At 38.1% G+C, this 27951-nt stretch overlaps 3 protein-coding genes and 1 pseudogene across 3 annotated transcripts; all 4 read right to left on the bottom strand.

The window, feature by feature from the left end:
* Positions 1–943: 943 nt before the first annotated feature.
* LOC124641377 (E3 SUMO-protein ligase KIAA1586-like) lies at positions 944–2642 on the bottom strand. The gene is made up of 2 exons (XM_047179444.1): positions 1435–2642; positions 944–1364 (listed from the first exon to the last, which is right to left on the bottom strand). Exons 1-2 carry the CDS (start codon positions 2570–2572, stop codon positions 1012–1014), a joined length of 1491 nt encoding a protein of 496 aa, XP_047035400.1. The 5' UTR covers positions 2573–2642; the 3' UTR covers positions 944–1011.
* Positions 2643–3113: 471 nt separating this feature from the next.
* Positions 3114–6863, bottom strand: LOC124641376. The gene is made up of 3 exons (XM_047179443.1): positions 5929–6863; positions 5512–5730; positions 3114–5101 (listed from the first exon to the last, which is right to left on the bottom strand). Exons 1-3 carry the CDS (start codon positions 6082–6084, stop codon positions 3131–3133), a joined length of 2346 nt encoding a protein of 781 aa, XP_047035399.1. The 5' UTR covers positions 6085–6863; the 3' UTR covers positions 3114–3130.
* A 7160-nt stretch (positions 6864–14023) lies between these two features.
* LOC124641464 lies at positions 14024–25322 on the bottom strand (annotated as a pseudogene).
* A 976-nt stretch (positions 25323–26298) lies between these two features.
* LOC124641463 lies at positions 26299–27611 on the bottom strand. The gene is made up of 6 exons (XM_047179531.1): positions 27544–27611; positions 27139–27168; positions 27049–27064; positions 26792–26936; positions 26524–26708; positions 26299–26427 (listed from the first exon to the last, which is right to left on the bottom strand). The coding sequence occupies exons 1-6, from the start codon at positions 27609–27611 to the stop codon at positions 26380–26382; spliced, it is 492 nt and encodes a 163-aa protein (XP_047035487.1). The 3' UTR covers positions 26299–26379.
* Positions 27612–27951: the final 340 nt, after the last annotated feature.

Genomic DNA, 27951 nt, shown 5'->3' with positions numbered 1-27951 from the left:
TCCTGACACGTCGCGATTGAACTGACGACGTAACTTTGCAATGGCGTTGCAGTTACGATAAAAATATTTTTGCTGGTTGTTTACCGTTTTAACAATTGAGGAGCATTAAAACAACATTATTATATCAATAATCAATGAATGTAGTTACGTCGTCAGTTCAATCGCGACGTGTCAGGAACGCATTCTCTGAATGGCCGAACTATAGCATTAAAAACATTTGGCCTTCAACTTATGAACTCGGAACTCGCAATCAACATTTGCTTTTTAGACACGTCATTTTTGTTTTTAATGTTATCTTAGAGCAAGCGTCAGTAGCCGGTGATTGAAAACTAACCAACCCAGATGCTTACCATGGGAGAAAATTTCACCAGCATCACAAAGGAAGCAACTCTATTTCTCATAGTAATTTTAGGTCTGAACGCGTCCCAAAGAACCTGATTTACAGAAAAAACACAGTACAGTCTCATTATTAAACTCTTTATACATAACGTAGCGTGTTGCACATATTTGGCAAATTCTTTTCAAACAATCTGTGTTATATGAATCGCAACAGAACGTGGTTATTATGTCTTCTGGTTTCTTTTCATTTGTTATAGATGCCTTATCAGGGCCGTAGCTAGGGTCGAATTTGAGGTAGGGCAGCATTAGTTACAGGTAGGGCGGAAGTAAAAAAATTATCATAATTGATCTGCCGTCGAAACACGGGCTCCTAAATCAATCACCATGTATATCACCATCATGTGAATAGTTATTCGTAGACAAATAATTACTGTGACAGTGCATGAGCATGGATCTAAGAACTATTAAATCCTCAATGATGAAGAACAAGTGAATAAGATGGTTGAACTTCCAGATTTGGATGTAGAGATCCACGTCTGAGTGAGAGTGAGGTAATAATTAATTATTGGGTGGGGTGATACGAGTAAATAGAAACGACCAAAAATACCATTAAGATCACATTGTTTTTGCGTACTTATTATAATAATTAACTAACATAATAATAAAAAACATTTAAAACAGCTGAATTCTACGATTCGCCATGTTATTAAAAATGCGAAGAACTTCGTTCAGATCAACTGATTTTGTTCTTTTTTTTTCAAAGGCCAGAAATACCATACCAGCCATTCTCTCGTGACCCATTGACAGCCTTTGAGGCCTATTGATTGCAGTTAAAGTTGAAAACGTAGATTCACACACTGCAGTGCTACATCCTATGGTCGCCACAGACGCAAAAAGTTCATATGTATCTTTGAACGCCTCTCGTTGCCTGTACAAAACTTGCAATGTATTTTCCATTATATCCTCGTTACGACTCAAGTAAGCTTTAACCACACTAGCCTCTTCTCTTGATGGAATTTTCAGACCTGAAAAATTAGTTAAAATTGTAAATTGAACATGACAATTTTTTTGAATTTTTTTTTTTTTTAAACTTACCCAAATTTTTCAGTGGAACCATTTTATCTACATCCAACTCATCAAGACTTGCAATCGAATTAATTAAATCATCGTTGTCCGAAAACCTTCTTTGTAATTCAGCAATTAAAATGTCCAACGTTTCGAAATACTCAGACTTAAATGGCTCGTCGTTCTCATCTATATTTTGTCTGGCGGAGGAACAGGGGGTGTACGTCAAATAGTCATCCATCCGATTTGGTTTTTTTACTTGCCTCTTCGAGGTCTGTGTCCTATTTTCAGATTCGCCGCAGTCATTGCTTGTTAAAGACTTAGCTTCTTCCAGAATTTGATTATACATTTGATTTGATCTTAATTTAATAATTTCATCTTTGACACACTTTATGATTGTTATGGCATCTTTTAATCCTGCGCTTCGGGCTTGCAAAGCTTTGTCTGCAGGTTGTAGCGTGGATAAGATTTTTTTGGCCACAACCATGGCTATTCGGAATTCCAGATCAAGCATGACTTTTTTAATACCTATACTCTTGGCGACGTCATCACCGTTGAATCTGCCATTTTTAATTTCTTTCAAAGTCTGCAAAATCGATGAATAATTATCGTATACAACTTTTGTAACTGCTAAATGTCCAGACCAGCGTTGTTCGAGGAGTCGGCCAATCCTTTTTCCATCATATAAGGCAGCTATTTTGCCATGATGAAAGAATTCATGTAACATGATGCATTGGTCAAAAAATAAACGAATAAAAGTCATTTCTGAGATAGTCCTGATGACTATTAAGTGCAAGCGATGGTTATAGCAGTGGACGTAAGGAATTTTTCGGCCCAATTTATTTTCTATTCTAGTCGCAACTCCTGAAACTTTCCCACTCATTACACTTGCGCCATCATAGCATTGGCTAAGCATACAAGAGGGGTCAATGTTATTTTCCGTGAGAGTATTTAACGTTAATTCCGTGAAAGTGGCTGCATCAAGATTTTCAGTAGTCTTAACCATCAGCAACGACTCATTGACGACACCATCCTTGACGTAGCGTATTGCTAATGCAATATTTTCGCGGTTATTTTTATCTCTCGTCCCATCTTCCATTAGAGTAAACCATTTCACGTCAGATTCATTAATATCTTTGACAATGGAACTTCGTACCGCTTGAACCATTGCTTGAATTATTTGATTTTGAATTTCGGGTGAACGATATGTTGCGTTTTGTGGTATATGAGTGAGAACCTCGTTCAAAGGAGATTGCCCGTTTTGTAAGGGAAGTTGGGTCCCAGTGAAAAATGTTTGTGCCCTGAAGATTTTTATTTTAACTAATAGGAAAAACATTGCATTTTCATAATCAGAAACCTTTTTTCATTTATTCACCCTGGTTCAAGAGATATCATTATTTTTCTGTTTTAAGAATATAGGTTATAATTAGAAATTGACATGGACTATAGATCACTATGAGCATAGAAATATGTACTGTAAATAGCAGTACCATGGAATTATGTCTCTATTTATGCATAAAGTAATGGAATTGTTATTATGTGTTTCCCGCGGTTACACCCGCGTCCCCGGGAACACCTTTCCATACCCGGATAAATTATAGCCTACCTAATCAAATCTTTCCTCTTTATAATATTAGTATAGACTCATAATTACCGTTATTGATAGTTATTATTATTTTAGTAATAGCAAGGGAAATAAAAAAAAAACAAAACATGAATAAACTATTTATTCTTCATAAAATATTTCGTCCAAAGATTGAGCTGGAGCACTCACATTGTTGAAGCGGCCCCAGCTTAAATACCACAATACTGTCATAGTATGAGCACAACACCCTACCGTACGGTTACCCACTAGACAGTTACAATAGTAAGCAATGATACTTTCTAAAGAATTTGCCCGATCTTCATCTCTACTTATCAACAAATAAGAGTAATATGTTTTATGGCTCACATGGCGGGACTTAATTCTAGTCCTAATTAAATAATTATTTTGACCCAATATTAAGGGCAAATCCTCTTCCAAGACATCATTGCTTACTTCAACATTATAAGTACCATTACTTCTTATGTGCTCCCCATAATAGGATCTAGCCTGTTTTAATTGGTAAGATCCCAATGCAAATCTTCTTAAATCATCTAAAGTTAATCTTGGAAAATGATCTAAATGGGGAGCATTGCTGTCTATGTTTTGGAAAACCGTACGTCTCCTATTGATGTTATCCCTTCGAATAAATTCCCCCAAATAATTACTACTGTTTAATCTCGCCTGAGCAATTTGCACATACTCTGCAGCGTCAGGTCTATCTTCAATTGTTGGGTGGAATTTATTCAAAAGGGCACAAACAATTTTAAAATCATCCATAAGGTGTGTTGATGCTCTGTTAAAATATTCTTGTCGAAACAGTTTGTAGTCTCTTTTGATGCGACCATTTACAATTTCAACTACCCATCTACACATAGTCACACACCTAGACTTGTTTGCTTGGTCAGTGGTCAATTGAAATTCACCTTCCAATAATGACTCAGGCATGTATGTTTTATAATTATAGCTTTGGAGTTCAGGGATCACGTCTCTAAATCCCCTATCCAATATAAAGACATCCCCCTGTCTAAAAAATGAGCGCATTGGACCACTTTCATTACGAAATAGATCACTCATGATTGTCGAGTCATTTTTTGTTGCTTCATATGGTCCAATGCACTCTAAAATATATCCATCACAACATGTGATTAAAAAGGGTTTAACCAAATTATTATATTTGTGTAGACTATATGTCTGTTTCTGATATTTGTAGTTACTACTACTCTGTACATAAACATATGTACCATCACATATGACAATAGCAGGTTTAGAATCTGGAGCCATGCTACTGTCTCCGAATAGACCTTCAGGAATAGTCCTGTTACGTGAGGCCACATTTTGTATATTAGTGTGATTAACTCCCAAATGCATTGGTACAAAATGTTCTTTTAAACATTCCCTAACAATGTTCATTTTTTTTTCTAATGTAGATCGTGGCAATTGAAAAAGAGTTGCCAGTCTTTGGTTGCTGTCCCCTGTCCTAAGTTTAACAAGAAATGTGCTTAATGCAAGGCTAGGATTTCTAACCTTATTATGTAAAGTAGGAAGGCTATTTAATATTTCATTAAACTGCATCTCTGTAAGTCCCAGCCAATAATGGCGTAAATGTGCATCCATTGCTGCAATATTATTAAAATCTAAACTTCTTTGAGAAGCTCTTTCCAGTATGGAAAATATATCATCAACTTGAAAGCTAGTAAAGTCATTTAGGTTGGTAGTCAGTTCATCCCACTGATTGCTATATAAATGGTGATGACAGATTCTAGCATTTAAAGGTATATATATATTGTACTGCAATAACAACAGTTCCTTTATAGTCATAGGTACTAAAAGACGTTCATCATTATCACAGCCTACAAACATACAGTGACGAGAAGCTGCAGCAACTCGTTTATACTTTTGTGAGTTAATCTTAGATTGAACTCGTAATGCTTGTTGTGGTTGAGATGTTGGAGCTGGCATTGGAGGTGGTTCAGGTATCTCGGGGTCTTCTAATGAAGATAGAGCTGCATCCATGACCCTTGCAGGTCTGTTTGAATCTTGAACCTCCAAACGTCTCGTCTCCCGAGTTGCTGCTAACCAGCAAGGAATGCACACTTTTTGTAAATGTGGAACCTAAAATGAAATAGTTGGTATTAGTGAATATCAGAATAGGTACCAAACCCTATATTGTTATTGTGCAAGCATATGAATAAAAATAGCATCAATTAGAAATAAACTATGCAGCATTTTTTCTGAAACATTATTTAGAAAATGTTAAACACAATTGCAGGGTATGAGATCTCAGGTTCAGTTCCAGGATTGGGTTTCTGGGTATTTCCATTAAGATTTCATGAGTAGTAACCAGAAGAGCCTGGAATACTGGGTTTGTGCCTGGTTGATTGCATGGTCTCACCGTTATTACTTAGAACATAACTGACAAAATGTATTGTGTACTGTTAGGTACACCTCTGCCTAATCGTCGTCACGCTTGTGATTGGGGATTATAGGCGTGATGATACAGAATGTTATTAAATAATACTCACCAGATGTGCTAAAGTCCATCTTAAAATCATGCTACGTTGTGGACAGTCTAACTCAACTCTGTGGGTTCTCCGACTTGCAACAGAGATACCACATCCATAACAAACATTTAAGTGACCATATGCAGGTGATATATCCTCGTGGGATCCAGTTATATTTGACAATATCCTTTCTTGCAACAGCAAATAACATTCAATACATAGGATATCATCTGACGTTACCTGGAAAAGATTATATTCTATACTATTCTATATTTATAACTGCTTAAACTTGTAAATACATAAACTCTCATAAAGAACTAAGTTTACAGTGCTAAGTTTACTCTAATCAAATGTTATTTTGAGTTTGCATAATGCATTTAACCACTATATTTATATTGTCCACAATAATTATTATTGTTTATGCACACGATAACTTACAGGTGTAGGCGTTGTCCAAGTTCGTAGAAGAACTGTCATTTGCTCGTTCAACTCCTCAACTGTATACCGGCGTAAATTAGACGCTAGTAAAAGGGAACAGTTAATACAGCGTCGGTAAGACAGGCGGTGTGCCCGACTTCTGGCTGGGGTAGACATAGTTCTGACAAAAACAGTTCGGGAGTTCAATATCACACAAGGATTTCACTAAGAGTCAAATTGTTCTCCAAGAATAGCACTTTATCTCACAAAGAACAGCACAAACAAGAGTCAAGCACTTAGAGTCAATATCTCACAAAGAGGAGTCAATTATCTCACAAAACATAAAGTAAGTACGCGAGGAACTTATTAGCTCAACTCGGTGGTAGCAGAAAGGCACGTATCGTAAATAATAACTAAGTAAATACGGAATTCAAAACTCAACGTATTATACAAAGCAATCACGAACACACAACGAACGAACGTCAAAGTGATGTGACATGCGCAAGTAAATGTTGCCAGAGCAATTATATTTAATCATTAATAAATCGATTTAAGTTTTTAAATTACGTAAGGCTTTTATTTTAATTTAAAATCGCTCTTATCTTATCTATCTTATCTTATCTGTTCAACAATATAGACTTATCATGAATATAGTTAGAATAATAATTAAAAATAATTGTATTTTTTTATTTTTAATAACTGTTTTGTTTTGATATCGATTACTCTATTGATTAAAATACGTAATTTTCAATAGTTATTTGATATCTGGCAACTTTTTTTTGTTTACCAATCAAACGGATGTCGACGTAATGTTTAACTATTAATTAATTTTAACTTTATTCCCAGGGTGAAAGAAATTGTATAAAAAATAATTTGGAAACAAAAAAATAAACAATATTTTTAGGTTATTATTCCATTCAGGCACACGATACCACAAAAGGGACCTGCCCCGTGGCAATCTCCTTTGGATCTTTCATACATGTGTATTCAAATAAATTCTGAAATAATCCTTGTTCTTTTTCTTCTTCCAAAATATAATTTCCACGCAAAGCTAATTCGTTGACAATTAGAAATTGTATTACTTCCATGATAGACTTTACATAATACCTATATTTTTCTAATACTTTTTGATTTATTAACGTTTCAACACTGCTAGATGTAGATATTCTTTGTAATTTCTCCTGCCACATCGACATAGCTTGAATATGAGAAATTGATTTTTCATGTTTTGGAAAACCAGTTTTAGAATCAGTGGCATTTTTCCAGTTTCTAAATCCTGTGGAAGTGTACGAAGTCTGTTTGCTTCCATGAGGTAAAAATTGCTGGCATGGATAGCAAAAAGCAGCATCTTTCTCGACAGAATACTGCAACCATTTATAACGCTTGAACCAATCGGAAACAAAGGCCCTGTTGTGTTGTTTTGGATATGTGTCTAAAACAACTTGTTTTATTGGTTCTCCGATTTGTGCAATATCAGACGGAATACCATAGCTAACGTTACCTGTTGCTACGGAACTAGGAGTAGCGATTGTATTTGGTGCTTCCACCTGTTTTGAACAGTTAGGTTTTTCGTGGTCAATTTGCTCCTCAAGTCTTCGTTTTTTTCCAAAGAAAGCCCGTATATCCATCGCGAAATAAATGAATCTTCAATTTATAGCAATACAAATAACAATTGTATCGATTTTTGTCTAAAGCACTCTTCACCGTACACTTCACTTAACCAAACTACAAACAATCATAATCAATCTTTAGGTCAGGTTTAAAAGGGGATTCCCCGTACCATAGATTGCAATATAGCCCATATTGCAGTCTATGGTACGGGGATTCCCTCTGCATCACACAGATATTGGCGCCCAGTACACGCTCAATCTGGATCACGATCCAGATCTTGCCTTCTCGCTCTTAGATAAGACGGTGTCCCTTTCAGACTCCTACGTGAAAGGGACATAATTCAGTTGAATCTTCAACTGTTGACAATTGTAAACAATTGAAAAGGTGGCTAAAATGTCATGGGCGTCCGCAAAAAGGGAAAAAAAATTAGCTGATTGAGAGGTTAGTCATCGAATATTCGTATTCTAATTCTTTGTATAAACCCATCGCTTCATGAGATGGCGCTTCGAATGCCATCTATACACAGAACAAAGAATTATTATAATATGAAATGAATGTCACAATCTGTGGTAGGTAAGTATTTTCGGAAAAACTTAGATACCTATCGCTACATTTTTTTTCTCAAACTATGAACAAACAATTTAATTATAATAATTTATCTTAGTTTTAGATATTTTTAAGGTAGGGCATTGTGGTTTCAAGATAGGGCATTGCCCCACAATGCCCCCCCCTAGCTACGGCCATGTGCCTTATTTAAGACACTCACCAATAACTCCATATTCACATGAGTAGCAGACATGCACGTTTCTCTGTTAGCTGATTTAGGAGGTAGAACCCAGAAAGGTCAGTTTTTGCATGACACCATCAAAGGACAAGATACTAAATTTCGTGATTTTATCCAACCCGAAGAGAAATTAGTAATAACATTGAGGTAAGTATGATAAATAAAAAAGTTTTATTAGTTATTAATAATAAAATTTAAACATAATAACTTATTATGTTTAAATTTTAATCGCAATGTGGGTTCATAATTGAATAAAAAATCAGATTGTTGAGATGTCTGTGAATATGTTGATTCAGGAGAGATTACAGATTGTTCTTCATTACATGTTCTACGGTGTGTAGGTGGAACTGAGGGCTGTGGTGGGTTATTATTTCTAGCAAATGATGGTGTCTGATATTCTTGGGATGGCCCTTGCTTGTAGTTAAATGGTCGTATGTAATCCCAAGAAGAGTTACAGTAGATGTATCCAGACGTTTGGGCTTCAGTAATGACTTGCATTATTTGAGATTTTGTACGTAGGCGTATATGTTCAGGAACTTTTTTTTATTTCACTAACCAACGACAAAAAGAAAGATCTATCTTTATCTTCTTCCGCCTTGTTCAACTCTACATACATTCTTATTTAAGACGTTAATCAATTCAACTCCTATAACATCTTTATTTAACTTTTTAGGGTTCCGTAGCCAAAATGGCAAAAACGGAACCCTTATAGTTTCGTCATGTCCGTCTGTCCGTCTGTCCGTCTGTCCGTCTGTCACAGCCGATTTACTCGGAAACTATAAGTACTACAGTGATGAAATTTGATGGGAATATGTGTTGTATGAACCGCTACAAAAATATGACACTAAATAGTAAAAAAAAGAATTGGGGGTGGGGCCCCCCATACATGTAACTGAGGGATGAAATTTTTTTTTTCGATGTACATACCCGTGTGGGGTATCAATGGAAAGGTCTTTTAAAATTATATAAAGTTTTCTAAAAAACATTTTTCTTAAAGTGAACGGTTTTTGAGATATCAGCTCTCAAAGTCGTAAAAAGTATGTCCCCCCCCCCCTCTATTTTTATAACTACGGGGTATAAAATTCTAAAAAAAATAGAGGTGATGCATGCTAATTAACTCTTTCAACGATTTTTGGTTTGATCAAAGTATCTCTTATAGTTTTTGAGATAGGTTGATTTAACTGTAATTTACGGAACCCTTCGTGCACGAGTCCGACTCGCACTTGGCCGGTTTTTTTTTTTTCGTATCGGAAGACTTTGTATAAAAAGTGAATTCCAATCTATTCGCTACTAGTTTCACACGCTTGCGTACTAGCCATGTACGCTTTGTGGTAACAGTTGAAACTCGTCATTTTAGTTAGCTTGTATTCAATTGTACCATTGGGATTGTATTTTAGTATTTTATTTTTGATAGGGTTTGCGTAACTTCTTCGTAAAACTTGGCCTTGGTTTCTTCATCCTTGTCGAGCGTTGGTGCATAAACACTGATGATATTAAGGTGATTGCCATTATCGAGGTGTAGGCGCAGCGTGGTGACGCGGTCCGAGATGTGGATAGGATACTCCTCTAATTTAGCTGCTATATGGTTGCTGATCGCGAATCCAACCCCGGATCTTCTAGGCTCTGAGGACGGAGTACCTTTCCAAAAGAAAGTATATCCGCCCAAGCGCTCCAATCTCTCCCCCTCGTCTGCCAAGTGAGTCTCACTAAGAGCAGCGATGTGCACACCGTAGCGTCGGAGTTCTCTCGATACGAGAGCGGTTTTACGAGGAGGACACAGGCTACTTTCGCGATCAAGGAGGGTTCGCACATTCCACGCTGCAAAGGTCATATTATTAGTATCTTTCGACCACGAGTTATTGATGCAGAGACAGCCGTGGTTACTCTCTCTTTTTATACAGGGTTAAGCCTTTTTTAGGACACCTTTTCTAGTCCCCTCCCCGGATTGGGGGAAGCAGGGCCTCTCTAAATAGAGCTGCTTCGTCACCCAGGGAGCTGCCGAATTGCACTGTTAACCCAATGCAGTGCAAAGCGACCATCTACCCTAGGTCGCCTGCGTGTAGACATCAGACAAAGCCAAGTTGGCATCACAACCGGACCTCTCTACCTCTGCCCATCGCCGCAGGGCTAAATCGGAGTCCATTTGGCAGACCAAGTCAATTGCGCAGGAGATATTAAAGTGCACGAAACGTAGCAACGACGGTGTGTGCGCATACACAGGTGCACTCTTATCTCTACCTCCCTGTATCCAATGGAACGGTAAACCGCCACAATTGGAGAAAGGTAGAGACGTCCCTAGGCGTTAGCATGGCCTCTAACGCGAACCATGAGCCATGAGAAGGGCTGTGCCTGGCCGGGATCGCCAGTGGATCTTAGCAGGAGGCATCTGCTTGGGATTTGAGATTGAGGGAGAGGAGGGTAGGATACTGCTGCCACGGAACGGAGAGGAGTGTGACAACAGAAGCTCGAGTAGTCGGGGTCGGGGCGGTGACCGCCGCTCTACTGACGGCGCTCGCCGCCGTGCTCGACACTGCACGACACTGTGGCGCCCTCCAGCGGACACGCCAGGTACTGTGGAGAGCCTGCTCTCGCACACGTCCGGCACCGGCGGTGACCGCCGCGCTACTCTATCAAAAATTCCCCAAAGGGAACAGATACTTCTGATGGGTGACTTCAATTCGCGAGTCGGACGTGACTTTGAAGCTTGGCCAAAGGTCTTGGGAAGACATGGTGTCGGTAACATGAATAGTAATGGACAACTCCTGCTATCTCTCTGTGCCGAATTCGAACTGGCCATCACCAACACCATGTTCAGACTCCCGGCTAAATATAAAACTACCTGGATGCATCCGAGATCAAAGCATTGGCACCTGATTGATTTCATAATCGTTCGGCAAAGAGACATTTCCCAAGTACAGATTACACGTGTTATGCGTGATGCTAATGCAATGTGCTCCACGGACCACCGTCTTGTTGTCACCAAGATGAAGCTTCGTTTATATCCTCCTCGCAGATCTCATGGAGTGAAGCCTAAGTGCCTAGATTTGGAAAAATTTCAAAGTTTGGAGGTACGCGACAACTATATACAGGCAATTAGTGATGCGATCCAGCTAATAGACGTTGAGCATGGTGATTCTGTAGCTAACTGGCATACCCTCTCGACCGGATTAATCGCTAGTGCTTCGCAGACACTGGGTGTCAAACCTGGTAGACACGAAGACTGGTTTGATGAAAATGATAAAATACTAACAAAAGCTATCCAGAATCACCGCTCCATACTACGTCAATTTAGGGACGATCAACAAGCGGAGCGTGTTAAGCAAAGTGGAGCCGAGTTGCGGAGATATGTACGGGAAATAAAAGACAAGTGGTGGCGTCAAAAGGCCGAACGTATGCAGTGGCTCTCTGACACGAAACAGCTAGGTGCGTTTTTATGATGAGGTTCGCAAACTGGTCGGTAAAACCAGTCGTACAAGAGTACCCTTAAGATCTCATGACGGCACACAGCTAATGACCAACAAGCAGGACGTACTTAAGAGATGGGCAGAGCATTTCAACGACTTGCTCAATGTCGATAGAGCTGTGGACATGTCGTTTATCTGCTCGATGGCATCACTGCCCACTGTCAAGCAGCTAGACGATCCACTGACCCTGCGTGAGGTCATCGTTGCCGTTCAACAACAACAGAACAAAAAAGCGGTCGGCATTGATAATGTTCCTGGAGAGTTGCTGAAATATGGGGGTGCGGAGTTGCATGAGACCATTTGGAAACTCTTTGCAAAGATGTGGAACGAGGAGCGAGTACCTGATGAGTTTCGAGTCTCTCGGGTGTGCTCCTTGTACAAGAACAAAGGCGACAAATCTGACTGCAACTCCTATAGAGGTATCTCTCTCCTGACCTCTCCAGGCAAAACCTTTGCACGAATTTTACTGAACCGCTTGATGCCCTTGTCTGAAGACATACTGCCTGAAACCCAATTTGGCTTCCGGCCGAATCGAGGTACGTGTGAGGCCATCTTCTCTATCCGTCAACTTCTAGAGAAGAGTCGTGAGCAGAGTCAACCATTGTTTCTTTGCTTTGTTGACTTGGAGAAAGCTTTCGACTCGGTGCCGCGCAAAGCCTTATGGGTGGTACTAGCGAAACTTGGATGCACGGACAAGTTTATAAGAATGATACGACTTCTGCATGATGACATGCGCTGTTGTGTCAGTGTGCAGGGCGAGGACTCGGAGTTCTTTAAAGTGAGCTGCGGTGTGAAACAGGGCTGCGTGCTCGCTCCAACTCTCTTTGCCCTGTACTTTGCAGTTGTCGTTCGGGAAGCCTTGCAGACTCTGTCCGAAGGTATCCGTATTTGTTTTCGTACCGATGGCGGTGGTGTCTTCAACCTAAATAGACTCAAGGCTCGCACAAGAGTGTCTCACGCGACTATCACTGAGATGATGTATGCAGATGACTTATGTTTTGTGGCGGAGTCCCCAGATGGGCTGCAGAGGCTTATGTCGAGACTACTGCAGGCATGCAGCAGATTTGGCCTGAAGATAAATGTCAAGAAAACCGAAGTCATGGCACTTGATACTGTGAACAGTGCCCCAGTTGACATTAGACTCGGAGATGTCTCGCTTAAGCAAGTAAACCAATTCAAATATCTTGGCAGCACCATAACATTCAGGTGTCTCCTTGATAACGAAGTCAACAGCCGAATAGGAGCAGCTGCTGCAGCTTTTGGTAGACTTCGTGCCAAGGTGTTCCGCTCACATGACATAAAGCTCTCTACAAAAGTTGCTGTGTACATGGCAATAGTTCTGCCAAATCTCCTATATGCCTCTGAGACTTGGTGTCTATACCGCGAGCATATTCGGACATTAGATAGATTCCATCTAAAATGCCTACGTGACATTATGTGCATCCAGTGGTCGGACCGTGTTCGTAACACGGAAGTACTTAGACGCGCTAATGTCAGCGGTATTGAGGCCTATCTAATGCGTCGACAGCTGCGCTGGGCTGGTCATGTCTCCCGGATGTCAGATGCCCGAGTAGCGAAGCGCGTCTTCTACTCAGAGCTGGAGACTGGCAAGCGTAAGCAGGGTGGTCAACGTCTGCGGTACAAAGATGTGCTGAAACGCCACATGAAGAGATGTGACTTAGATCCGTCACACTGGGAGGCTATGGCGGCAGATAGGACCAAATGGAGGCGGACTATTAAGGACAAGGTGTGCGAGTTTGAGAGCCGGCGGAGAGAACAGCTCGACGCTAGGCGAGATGAGCTGAAGGCCCGACCACCCGCGGCCATACAATACACCTATATCGGAGGAGTGCTGACTTGCAGTGAATGTGGACGGACATTCACTGCAAAAATTGGCTTTGTCAGTCACTGGAGAGCACACCAGCGAAGCTCTCAAAATTAAGCGCAGATCCAAGTCGCTGTGGCCGAAATCGGCCAGGAGGATCAATATATTTTAGTACTCTGATATCAACCACACATTTCGTTCGCACCAGCCCCTTTCCCAGGGCGAATTGTATCATAAATAAAGTTATCTTATTTTAAGTGACATTGACGGATGGCCGCGGATGACGTCCATTTGGACACATGGATTTCAATCCGTTTGGAAATCAAGAGCTGCCTGACGTCCATCCAAATGGAATATTTTTTACCATTCATGGGACGATTTTGGACGACGTCTACTCCATTCGGATTAATGGACGTATCATCAGTGGTTAGCTTATAATTCTGGTTCTATAAATAACTCCTTGAGTACTTCTTTTTCTAATGCTTTGCCCCTTTTGATAGCCTTTGTTTCTGGCATCCTGTAACCTCCAAGAATGCTTTGTACTAGGGCACCATTCTCTGTTTTATAGTGAATGGCTTTGCTTGACGCATAGAATGCCATAGTGAAGAGTTTGCCTGAGCTTTTGTAGCTTCAGCAATAGATTCAACTACATCTACAGTAATAGTTGTTGCAGAAAATGATTTAAAATTGTCATAGCAGTGATCATCTACTTGTTGTATAGACTGTAGCACTAAATTAAACACACTAAAGTCACTTAACTGGGGCTGTTGATTTCCACAGTAATTTAAAATCAATCCTGTTGTGACTTTACGTCTCTTGCATTCTTCGGAAAACATAGCAATATTTACAGTTATGTCAACATTATCTGGAGCTCTTTTCATTTTGCCAATATTTTTTGCTAAGATGAATTTCTGGTCACCTAGAGCTCCAGCAAGTTCTGGTTTACTCCAATAACACATAGTTGACGTAGTTGATGGTTCATCTGGCCGTTTTATGAGCCAAATAGCAAAGCATATTTATTTATTTATTTTTTTTTATTTTTTTTATGAGTATGGAAGACTTACAGCTAAGTACATATAATAGTTAATTGTGTGACTAACTGACAGCCAATTACAAGTCTTCACTTCTAAAACTAGTTTAACATAAAAAGGACAGTAGAACAAACTCAACACACTGCTTATAACGCCTGAGCAAAAACAAAAAACAATAATTAAAAAACGCAAAACCAATAACTTTGCTACAGGATTTTTTTGAGGGAAATGTTATGTATTAGAAATTGAATTGAGAAATGGGAAAAATTAATTTAATTTTTAAAGAAATTCAATGCTAAACTCTTTTTCACCGAAGTCACACTTGTTTTAAATATGTCGAAGTCAAACTGCTTACACACCTTATTAAAATATCTACACACACGCACAAAATAAGAATTTTGCCTGTAATTTGTATTTGATAATGGTACGCTTAGCGGTGGATTGAACCTTTTGGATTTACTTGGCACATATGGCGTATTTGCCGCCTCCTGCAGAAGCTGCACAGTCGTTGCATTGTACTGTGATAATCTTCTCAACAGATTCATTGATTACAGCTGTAATTTGATATAACTTGGATTTCACTTTATGTTCGCGTGTAACCCTGCATTTAACGGTCTATGTTTCCTTCTCACTTGATTTCTACATATCCTACAGCTGTGTCAACGTCATATGGGTCATTTTCAAAATTAATGTACTTTCAATTGTGTTTATTTTGTGTCATAGTAATACAAACAAAGTACCTAAACGTTAGGGCTAAGTCACAAGGGTAAAAAAAATAATTTTGTGGTAGTAAATTAGTTTAATCATTTCATTTAGGCCTTTACAAGCACTTATGAATGGCAAAAATTATAAATAAGGTTGATTCTAGTTGCCCATTCGAAAAGTAGCTTCCTATGGAGAAGAACAGGCAAGAAACTCCATGGTTACTCTTTTAAAAATAATAGGTATTACAGTTTGTATGTATTGATACATAGTATAACAACATGCGAAGATCATGTAGAATCACAATAGACAAAAAATATGAGAATAAAATAAAAAACAAAATTAAAAGGGTGTTCACATTAACAAATCGGTTTATATTTTTGTACAAACTTACAAACAAACAATAAAAGCAGAACACAATTTTACTAGCGGGTGTACTTTTTTAAATTCGCAATAATTTGGTACTGTTAGTACCGTCCTATGGAGCAGGACCAGCATGTTTCCAAGCATTTTTATCTTGAACATAATCTTCTAATTTATAATATGATTTTTTACAAAGTGTGGCTTTTATATGAGTTTTAAACCGCATGTCATTTAGTTCCAGAATGTTGTCTGGTATTTTATTATAACATTTGACACAATATCCCATGAAAGATGTAGGTATGTGTTACAGCCAAAGTAATAAGTCTGGATATTATATGTATATGTTATGGACCATGTGATTAATTCGGGCATTATAAATAATGCCCGAGCATTATGAATAATGTCTAGCTTTATCGGGCCAAGTGATTAATAACTATCTTAACTTCATTATTTATCACATTGCACGGGCATTATTATATTGCTACATGACAGTTGGGCAATTTGATAATAAAGCAAAAAATTGAAGTTAGTGACGAAAACGTATCCCACGTAACGGTTGCCCGGGTAACTGGGTTGAGGAGGTCAGATAGGGCAGTCGCTCCTTGTAAAGCACTGGTACTCAGCTACATCCGGTTAGACTGGAAGCCGACCCCAACATAGTTTGGGAAAAAGGCTCGGAGGATGATGTGACGAAAACGTATCGCTGCAAAACCGACTCCACGTAGTCTTGTCTGTCCTACCCCTAGAGTGCAATTCAAAACCGCGTAAGTGTGGAGGGGCGAGGCGGCCTGCGAGCTGAGGCGCAGGTGGTTTTAACGCTCGCCGACGCGGCTGAGGCTGGCCGGCTGAGCCGGCCAGCAAGCCGAAGCTGCGGCGGTGAGCGTGAAAACCATCTGCGACGATAAGCTCGCATGGGACCGCCGGAGCCCCGCAGCACCGGAGCCGTGACAGAAGCCATGCTTGCTGCATGTTGCTTGCTTACATTTTAAACGTACTGAGTTAAAAAATTAGAAGCTAAATAAATAAATTTTATGATGTCATTTAATAGTATTTTAGAAGTTTACTGTTAGAATGCATGCTACAAATTTAGATGCTAAAAAATAACCATCATGCGGAGTTGTATTTAGAGTGGTTTACTTAGAAGATAACGAGTGGCTGAGATAGTATTATTTAGATGCTCGTTAATTGTGGCTGACTTAGTAATTAAGAAGGCAACATACATTATTCGGGGCGAATAATTATATTAAAAAGGAGCCTGTTTAATAAGCACCCTTTAAATATGACTTTCCTTAACTTTTAAATGCAAAAACTAGTGGATTTTTAAGGCAGAAGTCCTTCATAATTAATCCAAATCATGAGGCTGATTATTTAAGTGGTTTAATATTTAGTTAATTTTAAATTAAATGGCAATAACAATAAAAAATTGAATATAAATATGTTATTACGTTGCTTGTATTACTTTGCCCAAAAGGTCATGGGCAATATGTATAGTGCCCGGTCAATTTGATTATTTGAATAATTATTATCAAATTGCACTCTCATATTGGGCATTTTTCATAATGACCGGGCATTATGTATACTGCTCAATTTATCACTTGGTCCATAACATATATATTATCTAGCTATTATTGTATCTACTCAATTTGGATAAAGTGATAATTGACACATTAATCACATTAACTAGCAATTATATATAATATCTTTATATTGTCCATTTGTAATACTACAAAGTAAAGAGCAGTGGCGGCTGGTGGGTTATCGAACTGGTGGTGCACATTACTAAAATAATAAAATTTGAAAAATTCCACAAAACAACAATTGACATAAAATATGTTAATTTTTTACATTAAATCAATGCGATGACATTTTTCTGAAGCGAAATGTTCAATTACCTTTTTATTAAAATCGGGTATTGATTGTATAATTTTTTTTCAATACTAAGCACAGAAAGTGCATTTAGCCGATCCTGAGACTTGGTATTTCGGAGAATAGTTTTGATTGTTTTCAGTGTAGGAAAACGTCGCTCGCTCTCTACTGAAGTCATTGGTATAGTGCACAGAATTCGCAATAGTTTCATTGATTCTGAAAATGATTCAGTCAGGTCATTATTATATAACAACTGTAAAATTCTCTGGTATTATAATCGAGTGTTGACGATTACTTCATCATTATCAATTTCATTGTTCTCAGAGTCAGACAAAAATTGCTTCTTTTTCTTCACTAAACTATGCTCTTTTATAGAAAAGCAATGACAAGACCCTTCTACTACAGAACACCCTTCACTCTGACAAAAGCAGATTAATTTTGTATAACTTATTACGAATGGTTGTTGCTTTGGAAAAAAATCTGATATACCAAAAGAACTTGTTATCTGGTGTATTAGCATTGTTTCTGGCACAGCAACGATTATATATAAAAGCACAGCTTTTGGACAAGGCACAGTCTCAAAAACTGTTTTCTTTCTGTTGAACCTTTGAACCTCTCCCTCGGGATATTCTCCAAGATAGGTTACCACGGATATATCCACGTCTTCTACCTCTACTACCTTTTCAACGCTGAAACCTCTACCTTTTTTGTCATTTGTCCAGCATTTGGTAGATCATGGTTAGGGAGGCGTTTCCGATTAACAATACCTAAGGGAAGTATACAGAGACTGGGGACACTTGATCCCCCCTTTTGTTTTTTGGCAATTATTTTGTAAATATTAATCCGATTTTAAATATGTTGGTACCTAAATATGTGGAATTTAATTGGTTATACTAAGTATAATAGCGAGTGATACGTGTACATAACTTTACTAACTAGCCCATGAAAATTTCGTATAGGGAATGATATCATGTGTCCCATATATGTGTCTGACTTGGTACCCCCTCCCCCCCCCCCTTCTGGAAGACTTGATCCTGGGGGGAAAAAGTCTCCCACATTCGGGGAAATACGATTCCAATAAAGAAGAAAAGGAAAAAAATAGGAATTTTAATCATTGATTCATTTGCTGTTTATCTACTGGCGATCATCAACATATTTTTTGACATTTATGAATATGCTTATTATAATCAACTACTAACAACTTATTTCTAAGAACTCAAATCACATGTTAATTTGTTAAAAAGAAAATATTACTTAAAGTTCTAGTATTTTTTTTACTTAAAACTAAAAAAAACCTTAAATATTTTGTGCAATTGGCACAGCAAAACAAAATACCCCTTTGGTTATATAAAAATATAGCTATTCTCTCTTCAAGTTAAACAGTCTTTTCTTTTTATCTAATAGCACTTATCTTTTCACTTTTTATTTCTCAATATTAAATTTTCATAATGATTTACTTGATTTTCATGCATAATAAAATTAGGCAGGGGTGACAAACATTCTCTTTGTAGGTATGGGTATCCAGAAAGAGACGCGGGCACGGGGTAGAAAAATAAATAAGAAAAAGTAAGTAGAAATCGTATTTATTTTAAGAAAATTAAAAAAAGCATTATGCTGGAATTCCATTCGTGATGTGGTAGGTGAAGCAGTGTCTTCCTGTCTGCGGAGAACATAAAACACATCGTGGTCCACATGTCTTGCAAAAATAGCTCGCTTTCTGCTGTTTCTTGTGGACTCTTGAGCAAACTATACATTTGCGTTGAACTCTCTTTCTGTCATCTGATTTTGACAAGGCTTCAAGCGATAGATAAAAGCGTTTTCTTTAATGCCAATAAACCGTCGCAGAAAGCAGCACAGTATAAAACTTAAAGGTTTGGTTAAAGATTATTATAAAATAAAAATAAATATCACATTATCATAAATTGAAATTTTGATTTATAACTTTTTGTACATTTTGTTTTTATGCATTTGTTGTAAGGTACGGTGTCACACACGTGAATAAACGTATTTAATTTCATTATATTTTTTTACATAAAAAAATAAAATTGTAGATAGAAAAGACAATTAGTTTCAGTAAACTGAAAAAAAAAATTAGTCTTCTATTAATTAAAAGTTGTATCTAAAAATCAAATAGAGCTACCATTATTTTGATTTGTACTGACAATGAAAAATCCTAAAATAAAAATACTACCAATTAAAGCATTAACTTAAAACTTCAATGTCTTCTTAATTAAAAGTAGTCTAAAAATCAAAACTCTTCTATAAAAGTAACAATAAGTGATAAAATAGAAAAATATCATAAAACAATGAAGTCACAGATTTTCACACAAGTTTTTATGAAATCTAATATATAAGTGTAAGTGTACCTGCTTTCTTACAGTCAGATACAGGTAATTTTGTTGAATACAACGGTTGTAATTCTGAACTCAGAATTCTTTTTTATTTTGCTAGCTCGAGTTTTGACCAGTACAGTTTTGAAGCTATCTTCTTTATAAGAACACTTGTAAAATCGATCATTGTGAATTTTCTCCACTCTTATAAGCTTAATATCCCCCATTTTTACCTTTTCTCTGTCTTCATTAATTGAATAATTTGATCCAACACCGTCGATTTTCTTAATGTCAAAGCAGTATTTTATCAAAATGTAGCCAATCAGGAGTATATAACTCAGTTGAAGGAAGTAATGATGTAACAGATCGCAAAACCTATGCATTTACTTGGATTGAAACCTCAGGGTTGTGACGTGAAACTACTTGAAGAGAAACCATACACTTAATACTAATGTGGTCACTACCCCCTATGCCCGAAACCGTACCATTAATACGTTTACAGGGAAGTCCAAGTAATTGAACAACCGACTCACTGATAAAAGATGCTTGCGATCCCTGATCCAATAATCCTCCCAATTGTTGCTTGTACCCGTGCTCATTATATGCCCAAACAGACACAGTAACTAACAAAACTTGTTTCAATCATCTTCTTCTGAAACATCAACATCGTCACTTGAACTTGGCTTAACTGAGTTTTGTAATAAATATGCATGGGCTCTTCACGTCCATTGCAGCCATTTAACAAGAAGCCATTTCATTATTCCATTGTCTCCTTTATTTTCATTTGTAATTCACTTTTGGCTGAATGATTTAAAATCAAGAAATTGGCTAAAACCGCTTCATATCTTTATCTAGAGGTGCAGTTTTTGGCAGATGTTTTCGGTTAGTGTGCACAGTTCTACAGGCCTTGGTATTTTGATCAATCAGTGTATATTGTCAAATTTCAAAAAGTACGACGGATTCACCTAGCCCTTATTCAGACCCGGTAGTCAGTTTACCTGTGTATAAATCGAAATCAAATAGGTACCCTGTTGTCGCATCACACCTACACCATAATTTGAAGCCCCATTTGACAGGCTTATTTTTTATATATTGCTTCATTATATTGTGCCCTTTGAATTTTATCATATGCTCATCGATAGATTGTTCCTTAGTATTATTGAGGGCATTTTCAAATGAAGTATTGAAATGCGTCATCACAGGACGAATTTATGCTCTGTCCTAGTTTGGGCTTTGATACCGGCCCAGCTGCGCAAACTGCGCCCTGTGTGACGCCATGTCTTGCGGATATTTTATATAGTGTCTTTGTTATAGAGCTATTAACCTCGACACATTTGCAACTTTGTTTGAAGCGGCTGGTTGTGATACACGTAATAAATCTCCACAAACTATCTGCAAAGATAGAAAATATTTTGCATGAGTACCTACCTACTATGATAATGTAATATTATTTATTATTTTAATGTGAGTAGACAAAAACTTACTTGAAATGACGCTGTAGCATAAAACCGCAAACACTTTTATTGCATGGTTGATGCACTGTCTAGAATTTTCAGGTGTCACTTTGTTCACGCCTTCTTCAAATATTTTTTTACGTCTTTTATTTTAAAAGTTTTATTGTTACTGGCTACGTACCCCTTTGTTTGAGCCCATTCTATCTCTATTGGGTTGAGCTCACAGTGATAAGGGAGCAGCCGCAGGATTGTGACACCATATTCAGCGGCCAACTCTTCCACAGCATAGCATTCGTAGAAAGATTTGTGTGATTTTTCAATTTCTATTAATTCAGCCTTTATCATCCTACGTTGATATTGATTTATTTTTCATTCAACTACTGAATAACATCATCCTTCCGCCAGTTTGAAGTGGGGCTACGCTCGACTTTTCTAGAATGATACGGTCCGTTATCTAGTACCAGCACCGCATTTGGACTTAAAAATGGCAAAATGGTTTTAAGCCATTCCTCGAAACACTTTGAGTTCATTTCTTCATGATAGTCACCGGTATTTTTCTTGGATTCAAAAATTAGTAAACCGTCTTCTAAAAATCCTTCATCACTGCCTACGTGTGAAATTCGATATAAACTGTAAAATTACAATAGTTCCTGTTACTGCAGTAAAGTTGCCGTTGAACTTGATAATAATATGGTGTTTCTGCTTTTAAATGTAACTTTTTTTATTTTTTTATTTATTTCACTATAAGATAAACTTAAGAAAACACATAAGTGATTTAAATCAACTTTAATTAACAATTACAGCTTAGAAATAGTTAGTAATAAAACAATCGCAATCCCTACAAAAGGTGTTCAAATTGACGTCCTCCCGTACGTATGCACAATCTGCATCTTCTTAAAAAAATTAGTTTAAGGCGTCGCAAGCTCATTGCAGAGATTTCCTGTGCGGCCTGGTTAATACGCCTTCTTAATTCATCCAATGGTGAAATTGGTGTTAGTCTGGAGTAAACTTTGTCCTTAAGGCAACCCCAATAAAAAAACCTAATGGATTTAGGTCTGGCGACCTCGCGGACCTCCAAATACCACTAGCTCGCTGACCATAAAATAGGTCCCAGTCGGCCAATCCACCGTCCAGGAAACTCTTCGTCAGGGTGGGCCCTCACTTCTCGTGCATAGAGGGCCGGACATCCGTCATTTTGCAACCACATACTTTGCAAGAAGTCGTCAGATTCTTCTAATAGTCCCGGCAGTGTGTCTCTCAATAAATGTAAATAATTTTGTGCGTTAAGTGTAGCAGGCAGTTCGACTGGATCGACAATTTTGCCATTAAGAATACCAGTCCATAGGTTAATTTTCAGTTGGTATTGTGAACGCTCTTCTCTTGGTAAATGTGGGTTTGATAACTGCCAGCTATGCAGATTATGCAAATTGGTGTAGCCGTCAAAGTCAAAAACGTTTATTGAAACTAGGCTAGTTTTTAGCACTTTTTCACGTCAAATTTACAAAAGGACAGCACCCCCAAAACGCCCCCCTTTCACCACTTCCTAGTGTTATGGCTGGGAAGAAGAAGTGGTGAAGAACATATTTCCTAGCAACACAGCTGTCTATTACAATTTAATTATAATTAAATTACAATTATACAATTCAATATCGTTTCAAATTATATTCACAAATATATATATATATATAAAACACTTTTTGTCCACTTCAGAGCTGCCATCTTTCTTGCAGGCTTATTCGTCACGCCACAAAATTCGGTTAAAAAAGTTCGGGTCTTCATTATGCAACCGCAACATTGTGCGGCAAAAAGCTGCACGCGGTGCGTAATCTCGAGTTACTAAACATTGTACTTTCTGTACATGGTACGGATGGTATCCTATTTTTTTCAGTATTCGGTGCGCTGTAGATCGTGGTATGCCAGTTCTTCTTGCAAAAGCTCGCACTGACGTGGACGGATCTTCAGCAACTTGTTGTACAACAACATCAACATTATGTCCCTGTGGTCTTCGTCCATCAATATTAGGGCCACGAGGAAGTCGGCCCTGTGTGTAAGAGTTGTGCACTCTTAAAAATACTCCATAAGCTGGGTGCTGTCGGTTTGGATATCGCTCAGGGTAAATCCTAGCAGCGTCCCTTGCAGAGTAACTTACTCCTCCTCTGGTGTTAACACGCCTTGTTTCTCCGTAAACAAGATGTTGCAATACTCGCTTGCAGAGTAAAAAGGTTGCCGTTGGTTAGCCATGACGTACAGCAAATCAATTTCCAGAGTAGCGCCAAGTCGTTATGATCAATCACAAAAATCCGGTCCGAATCATGAGCAAAATCAAAAGTCCAAGTCAAGCCAAGTTCGTAATGTATCACTTAATTTTTATGGCTATATGCGTTTTGTTTTCTTTCATATTTTTTTATGGATAGGACATTAGTCAAGCTACCTTCCATAGCAGTTTGATTCACTGTTTCTGGGACACCCTGCATATAGCTGAAACGAGACAAGTATTATTAGTAAGTGTTATGTTACACAATTCCGTCTGTATGGTTTGAAGATCCGCTAAAAACAAAAAAAAATGAGTTCTAATAATATTTTCTCTCCTGCGAGTTGCAGCTTGTAATAAGCTGCCACTAGGGTAATTAGTATGGTCCGTCTGTCGTTCTTGCGTAATAATTGTTTCCTGCATAGGCACCCTGCAAAAACAAATCTGTTTGGTAGAGTTTTTTTTATTACAATTATTTTACAGTACAATAAAATAATAACACACCGATAATGACGCATTATATTGTATAATGTGCAGCAAGCATAGACAAGTGCAGATGCCTTCTCAGGTTCATAATGCAGGCTCCTATCTATGCCTGGGCATCTAAAAGTACCCTTTAGATACCCATTGGTACGTTCTATGACATTGCGGGTTTGGCAGTGCCACTTGGTGTATCTCTCTTCTGGCGTGCCATGCCCAGCATTAAGAATTGGCGTCATAAGCCAAGGCTCAGTTCTGTTTTAATGACAGAACTATTGAATATCGTGCACTCTGCCAGGATATTTTGCATTCACATTTAGTATTTTGCAGACTAATTACATATTCTATGGCTATCGACATCATTTAATGGCAATAATTATGTCTGTTTGAGAAACAAAGGAACTGTTTTCATCTCACGATGCCGGGATCTTACGTGCCGGGAACTTGTATTGAAGGGAAGCAAGATAACAGTAAAGAACGTATTACACTGTGCATCACCATTTATTTAGATTATTGTTCTTCTCATCGAATGGTAAGATAATGATTATGTATGGATGATTATTCACTTGGATTAATTACACGCAACTATTGGTATAATCTGTACTTTATTCATTTAATCATAAAATGTGGTACTTACTTTTTCCTTGTCGCGTTTATCACTATAATATTAAAGATTAATTTATAGTCAACAACTTCCACAAAAACCGACAAAAATATATACCACAGAATACTTTATTTATTATAACACAGATAAAAAATAAGTTCGATCAATTGGATGACGATCAGGAATTGGTTGCGACATTGGAGGTGCCTTGGTCACAAATGGTGGCTATGACTTTTAGTCCAGTTTCTTGGACTTTTAAAATAATATTTTTAATTTGAGCTTTTAGGCTCCTGTGTCTTTGTGCTTCTATGGCAATAAGAATAAGCTATTGGCTGCTTGAATTTTTTTACAACACCTTTTATCCTTTTCTTTTAGGTTAGGTTGTTAGGTTCTTCCACCAAACCTACAAAATGCCAGCCTCGGTTCAAAGTCTGTAGGTATGAGTTCCTGTACTCTTAAGAAGTGGTATTTATGTTGGCCTTCTTCACGTAGAATGTGCCAGGCAGTAGTGTGACTTATGCCTAAGTCCCGACCTGCATCACGTGTGCTCGCGTGTGGGTTATCACTGAAGTAGTCCAGCACTCGTTCTTCAAGGTCACTAGCGATTCGTGGCCTCCCGGTATCGGCTTGATGAGGTCGAAACTGTCCATTTTCGAGTAAGCGCTGATACACCCCCAGGATTGTTTGAATCGCAGGCACTCGTCGCTGCTTACCGTATTATTCACGGTACCGGTTACGTGCTGTGGTCAAACTTTCAGCGGTCACAACATAGCACACTATCATGTCTAAATACTCGCGATTTGAGTACGTAAACGGCATTTTAGGAATTTTACACCGAATTGCGTGAGCACGAGAGTAATGGTACAACACACCCTTCTAGCGCGACCGATAACGGACGACTGCGGAGGGCGGGCGGGCGGCCGGCGCAGCGGCAAGTGGTAGGTTGACAGCGCGTCGCCGATCCGCGAGAGCAGCCCTGTGTACAGCGCGCATACAAATATTACCCTACATTATTTTTTTTCTGTAAAAAAACAAAAGTGCTCCGATTCTTAAATATTTTTTTTTACTATATTAGTTTTTTGATTACGAATACGTAAATAATAATTTGAACATTATTTTTTTTACACCTTATATACGTAGAACCAAATAAGCTGGCACATTTCAGAGCGTCTATGCGCAACTCTTTGTACGTATTTTTATCAATACAGCGGTAAAAGTTCAGCAAGTCTCCTTCGTTGAATTTGTTGCGTAAATCTTGGTCGTTTTGAATGTCGATAATTTCTAACTGCATTGGCTCTGGCGCATTTTCAACTGAAATCGTGAAAGGATTGCTGAATATGTCCAACAGAGGTTTCACTTTTTCAAAATCCGCAAATTTGTCTTGAAAGGATTGAACCAAAATATCTAGCTTTTCTACATAACTGAAATTAATCGCAGTTTTGACTAAGAAAAGAAGATTCATGGATTCATATTTAAAAAAGGGTTTATAGTGTAAAGCATTTATTAACTACAACTATTTGACTAATAAAAAGAAAAAAATATATATATGCATACATAAAAAAAAAACAAAATCTAATGAGATCAAAGTTACATTCATATTAATGATTTATTTTACTAATAACTTAAGGCAATAAAAAATAATAATATATGTAAAAAATAATAAAGAGATCAATCACAAAAATAATCAACAATATTTAGATTAATAATTCAATCACTATCAGAATCAATAATAATTCTTCTATTTCTTCTATGAACCTGAAAATGTAGAAATAGATTAATGAAAATAAAGAATAACAAGTAATGATAAGGCCTGAGTAGACTTTTAAATTTTATACACAACATTCAACTTACCCGTTGTGGACGTTGTCTCGTATGTGTGGATGCTGGTTGCTCTAGCACTATGCGAATAGGCTCACTAAGCCTTGCCGCAAGGGTTTCTATGGCTGCAGCAAGCCTATTCGTAGCATTTGCACTGGCCACCTCAATATTTTGCAGCATATCGGTGGCAGTGCGTAGTGTTGATTGCTCTTCAGGTTCTAAAAAAAAACAAATTTCCCTAAATGTATATTACTACACATAGTCTAGTCAGCAGATAACAGTGTTACTGATCATAACTCACCAGCATCCATTTCTTGACGCCGCCGACGACGACGTCGCCGCGGAGCAGCTTGTTCTGGCTGCTGCGTAGCCTGAGAGCTTGCAGGCTCTGTTGGTACAGGCAGAGCTTGCAGTCTCTGGCGGTACAAGCATAGAGCTTGCAGGTTCTATCGGTAGAGGCATAGAGCTTGCAGTCTCTGTCTCAATGGGGACCTCATCAACATATTCATCGAATATATCGATTGTATGATAAGAGGCCCCCGAATTCAACCGCTCTACCTCCATTTCAATGAATCTGAAATAATAGTATGTCTAAAGGTTATGACATTTTTTAAAGATAAACTTAATTATTAACAGGAATTAAATTACCCCAGATTGAGCACCGGTACTTCATCAGTTCTGTGGAAAAATTGGACAATTTATTAACCATTAATAAATCCCAATATTGTAGCGAGTTAGATTTGATTCTAAGTTCAATCTCAGTCAGTCAGTTCAATTTAAGGAAAGAAACTAAACAGAAAAGCCATACAACTCACACTACATTAACACCATCATGATATGATGCAGAGCCACTACCACCAGCATTTTTAATTGGCTGTTAATGAAAAAACAAATCATAAACAAAATATGCATGAACTATCATCTCTGCCATCGTTGTAATACATAACAACTCACCATCCGCCATTGCTCTCCTGTTTTCTGGGCGCAGTCTACCGATACACTATTTAATATAGTGGCACACTCCTGCCACAACCTTTTCGGCAGACTGCGCACCGTCCGAGGGCAAGCTCTTGTTGGCTCTCTAAATACTCCATGAGGGCTTCTAACTGTTGGACGCTCATCTTTCTGTTTAGATATAAAAGAAAGCGGTATAGAGTGCAGTACAATATACTGTTTTTTTTTTTTTTTTAATTAGCCTATGCTGTCCCACTGCTGGGCAAAGGCCTCCCCCAAAGCCTTCCACTTTTCTCTATCCCTCGCTGCTTGAGGCCAGTCCGAGAGGAAGCTGTCCAAGTCTTCCCTCCAGCGTTTCCTTGGTCTCCCTCTCGGTCGCCTTCCATCCTCCGGGATCCACTTTGTGGTTATATTAACAATATACTGTAAGTAAGATTTTATATAACAGCGGTCTTCTCTTCCTGAGGGCCAAGAGACCCGCTGATCAGTGCACTAACAAGTTTAGAT

This window comes from Helicoverpa zea, chromosome 22 (genome assembly GCF_022581195.2).
Source record: "Helicoverpa zea isolate HzStark_Cry1AcR chromosome 22, ilHelZeax1.1, whole genome shotgun sequence".
Taxonomy (NCBI): Eukaryota; Metazoa; Arthropoda; class Insecta; order Lepidoptera; family Noctuidae; genus Helicoverpa; species Helicoverpa zea.
This window is presented reverse-complemented; position numbering and strand designations above follow the sequence as displayed.

What these genes read in the sequence shown, in the direction of transcription:
- LOC124641377 (XM_047179444.1), bottom strand. Translation starts at nt 2,572, where the DNA reads ATGGTTCAAGCGGTACGAAGTTCCATTGTCAAAGATATTAATGAATCT. An exon ending in GGTTCCACTGAAAAATTTGG is followed by an intron (nt 1,365 to 1,434) that starts GTAAGTTTAAAA and finishes CTAATTTTTCAG; the next exon opens with GTCTGAAAATTCCATCAAGA.
- LOC124641463 (XM_047179531.1), bottom strand. Translation starts at nt 27,611, where the DNA reads ATGAGCGTCCAACAGTTAGAAGCCCTCATGGAGTATTTAGAGAGCCAA. An exon ending in CAAGAGCTTGCCCTCGGACG is followed by an intron (nt 27,169 to 27,543) that starts GTGCGCAGTCTG and finishes ATTTTTCCACAG; the next exon opens with AACTGATGAAGTACCGGTGC. An exon ending in GCGTCAAGAAATGGATGCTG is followed by an intron (nt 26,709 to 26,791) that starts GTGAGTTATGAT and finishes GTTTTTTTTTAG; the next exon opens with AACCTGAAGAGCAATCAACA.
- LOC124641376 (XM_047179443.1), bottom strand. Translation starts at nt 6,084, where the DNA reads ATGTCTACCCCAGCCAGAAGTCGGGCACACCGCCTGTCTTACCGACGC. An exon ending in CTTGGACAACGCCTACACCT is followed by an intron (nt 5,731 to 5,928) that starts GTAAGTTATCGT and finishes AATCTTTTCCAG; the next exon opens with GTAACGTCAGATGATATCCT. An exon ending in GATGGACTTTAGCACATCTG is followed by an intron (nt 5,102 to 5,511) that starts GTGAGTATTATT and finishes ATTTCATTTTAG; the next exon opens with GTTCCACATTTACAAAAAGT.